This window comes from Centruroides sculpturatus, unplaced genomic scaffold, assembly GCF_000671375.1.
Source record: "Centruroides sculpturatus isolate CEXI.00-Female unplaced genomic scaffold, Cexi_2.0 scaffold5708, whole genome shotgun sequence".
NCBI classification, from domain to species: domain Eukaryota; kingdom Metazoa; phylum Arthropoda; class Arachnida; order Scorpiones; family Buthidae; genus Centruroides; species Centruroides sculpturatus.
Window position 1 is genome coordinate 1 of NW_019389801.1, and position 4,013 is coordinate 4,013.

A 4,013-nucleotide genomic window follows, 5' to 3' on the forward strand; every position below is an offset into this window, starting at 1 on the left:
CAAATAATTTAATTAATAATTAAATAAATAAAACATACAAGCAACAGTTAAGGCAGTTTTTTCACTGAAGATAGCACCAACATTGTTATGAGCAATACACTGATATATTCCTTCATCAGTTTTTGTAATTTTTGATATTCGAAGTAAAGGATCATGTGAAAAATTTCCTAATGATTGACCATTTTTTAACCATTTATATTCAGGCGGAGGAAAACCTATAGCTTGGCACTGCAGTATTTTTGACTGATTTTCTGTCACAATTCCTCCAGTAAATGATGGCTGCACTACAAAATGAGGAGCAGATTGTTGTTCTATAAAGTAAAATTTAGAATTAAGAATTTTAATTTAAAAAAAACAAATTTAATTATTATTAATATGCAATTTTTAAAAAATAGTTTAACGTTTTGAGACAAAATATTAAATTTTACATTCCATAAAAATATAATGAAATTTATTTTTTTATTATATTAAAAATACAGTATTTCTTTGATTAAAAATTTATCTAGTCCAGCAGTTTCCAACTTGTGTTCTGTAAAATCCTAGGGTTCAACTGATAAAATTTTGGGTTCTGCAATGAAATTAGTTTTGAGCTTTAATAAATAGTTTAAAAATAGGTATGACAAATTTATTTAGTTCCAAAAATTATTAATATTTCATTAGGAACAGAGGACCTAAGTGCACACTGTACAACTCATATTTGTTGAAAATAAAACCCATCAAATTCAGTGGCGAGAGAATTGAACCATTCATTTGATTCTTTCCTGTGTATTCGATTCTTTGAATTGAAAAAAATAGCTTTCATTCCTGTTGACTGTGCCGGACAGTAACAATACATAACAAACGTTTTGAATATTTGAGTGTTCATTAGCAATTTCCAAAATCAAATGCATTCAATTCTCCCACCAATTGAGCTGCACATCTCCTGATGAAATAATCTGCAAAAATTAATCCCTACAATAATTATTAGTTTGAATTATTATTATTTACTTTTTCATTATTTATCTGTTTTTTTTTTTAATATGTTAAATAAATTTAGTTTTAATTTTTTGATTTATTGTTTTATTTATAATCAGTAAAAATTGTCAGGTTTCAAAGCTTTTATTAAGGTGAAAAGGCTTCAGTGATTAAAATAAGTTGGGAACTACTGATCTAGTCCATTATTTTTATAGAATTGTAATTGTATACATTTATTAAGACATTTATATTATTATAATTATTAATAAATATTTAAAATTTATTGAAATGTTTTAAAAATTGGTAATTTTATAAATATGACATAGAAGAGAATTATGCAAATAAATAATGTTTGAAACATTCTTACCAGGTTAAAATGGTATTATACTGTATTTACAAAATCATCAAAATTTATAAAAATTTGCATTTTTACATATAAAATGTTGATCAAACTCATTGAAAGTTTTGTTCAGTAAAGATTTTTTAATAATGAAGGATAAGATGATAAGCCATCACCACCTATAAACAAATGATGATTTTCTTACTAAGTATAGCTTTTTACAGCTGTAAAATAGAATTTTTTAATGTGGATCACAGCATTTTGTGCAACATATTATTTTCAATAAAGTAATAATTTCAGAACAGATTGAGAAAATTCTTAAAATTAAATATCAGGTAATCAAAGTGGCATTTTATAAAATTAGCAATTCTTAAAACATTCCTGTATTTTTTCAAATATCTTCCTCGATAATGTAATTAATTGAATAAATAAGCACTTATTAAAAAATATAAATGAATACAATACCTGCTTGAATCAATAATGGACTTAAAATCAAAATTAGCTGCACATAAAATAATGGACAGAATTCTACAATATGTATAAAAAACCTAAAACACAACATCACAATTTTACTAACAAAACATAAAAAATCATATAATGAACACATTAATAATGTTTTGTAAAGCAAGACTTCATCATAAAAACTTTTCAAGATGAATGAAAGTTTGTGTCTTCTACGCAGAGTCCAATCATAGTTCATTTTAAAAATACAGAAAAATCTCATTCTGTAGAAGCAAATCTTCTGATAAATCAGTAGTAATTTGAGCAAACATTTAAATAAAATATCAAAACAAAGGAGTATTTGTTAAAATGGAATGTTTTTCTAAATTTTCAGTTGTTTTCATATGGTATATTTAACGTGGTTCAATATTTTGGCATATTATGTTAATTTGATTTCATTATTTGGAACATCATCAATTCTTTCTTCTGTCTCATCTGCAACATATAAAAATAAACTTTATCACAATCCATATTTAATATTTAGTAATTAAAAAAATATATTTAATAAATCTATTATAAATTATAAAACTATTATTTACAGATTATTACATAAAAAATTAAAGTATATTAATAAAATTAGAAAATAAATACAGGTTAATCATCATCTAAATATTGCAATGTAACATTATTACACAAATAACAATAATATAATATATTTNTTACTTGTTTTAAAAATATATTGTTATTTTTTAACTATAAAAATCACACATTTAAACAGTTTCCAACAAGATTTTTATCTAATCATATATCTAATTATATAGTCTTAATCATCCTAATCTATATATGAAGATTATCAATTGATATAATCAGAATGAATGTCTCTTTTATCTAGATAATTATACATTTACACTAATAAAACAAATATTTATCTTTTACATTTATTGCTATCTTGTTTTTATAAAAAAAAAAAAGACAAATCATAATGATTCTAGGTCAAAAATATTTAAATTTAAAATCATTATTGAAGTTTAACTAAATACATCTATATACTTTTCTATTTAAAAAATAATAAATTGAAATAATTACTTATAAACATGTTTAACAAGAACATACAATATTGAAATCTACAGTGTGTCTCACTTAAAATTGGCTGGCCAACTGAAATGATGAAACATTAGTGATGTGAATACAAGAGAAAAGAGAAAAAAATGCTAGTAAATCACAATTACTTATTCATATATAATTATACATTAGCATAGGTATACTTAATTTAGCTTCTGGAACTGATGTAAACATAATATATTGGAAATATTTGGTTAAATATTAATCACTGCTAATTTTAAATTAGTTTTGATGTGAGTATGTTAGCTGGTTTCTTGTTTTAATTTTTAGTAAATTCAATGCAGTAAAACATACATAAGTTGTAGAAAATAATGTTTGAATTTTTGCTGCATACTTCCTTAAGCCAGGAAATCAATATATTTATTCATATTTTATGTGACACAAGCCACAAAAAATATTAATGTGGGCCATCCCTGACTGACAGCATGTTTTGTATGTTTTTGTATGCTTAAATAATGTTAAAATAATGTTTCTAGTAAGTGTCTTTTGCCTAAATTCATTTGTATTGTTTCCAATGAGTGGCCAATTTTATATTATGGAACACCCTTTATAATAATATCAAAATAAATTCATTGCTGCTTCAAAAACAAAAAAAAACAAAAAAAAATTGTCAAAAAGTACTTTAAAAAGTTTTAATAACCATTTCATTAATTTTCAACATTAATGCAATGGTTATTAAGGCAATGATAAGCTAGGTTATCATTGCCATAATAGCCTAAAAAGAACCTAACCTCAAAAGGTTTTGTTACATATGTCAATCAACAAACTATATAGAATCTCTCAAATAAACAACATATTTCTATCAGTACATTGGTGGAACAAAGTGGTCTTTGACCATAGGGTTCATCACTGACTGTATTAGCTCAATATCCTTGTTAGATCTTTATATACATAAAACATCCCTGATATTATCTTTTCATGTTTTCTACATTTAATTTAATCCATATAATTATTCCAATAATCTCCTGCCCTGGCTACATTAATGCCCTAATATGTTGCATCTACTTATATTCCTTCTAACAAAGATTAGTGAACAAGGAACTGAATTACATTAGAATGGTAGTCACAAAGATGGAATATCTTTTAGTGAAATTTAACTACCTTAATGACAGTAAAAACATTATTCCTGCTTTCCACTCTGCATTAATGTTTTTTT

At 24.1% G+C, this 4,013-nt stretch overlaps 1 protein-coding gene across 1 annotated transcript; it reads right to left on the reverse strand.

Moving 5' to 3' along the window:
* Nucleotides 1–38: 38 nt before the first annotated feature.
* Nucleotides 39–2,230, reverse strand: LOC111617362 (protein sidekick-like; the record flags this gene model as incomplete). The annotated part of the gene is made up of 2 exons (XM_023358663.1): nt 1,760–2,230; nt 39–311 (listed from the first exon to the last, which is right to left on the reverse strand). Coding segments are annotated over exons 1-2 (532 nt in total), but the record flags the coding sequence as incomplete, so codon positions are not given.
* Between the last annotated feature and the right edge of the window lie 1,783 nt (nt 2,231–4,013).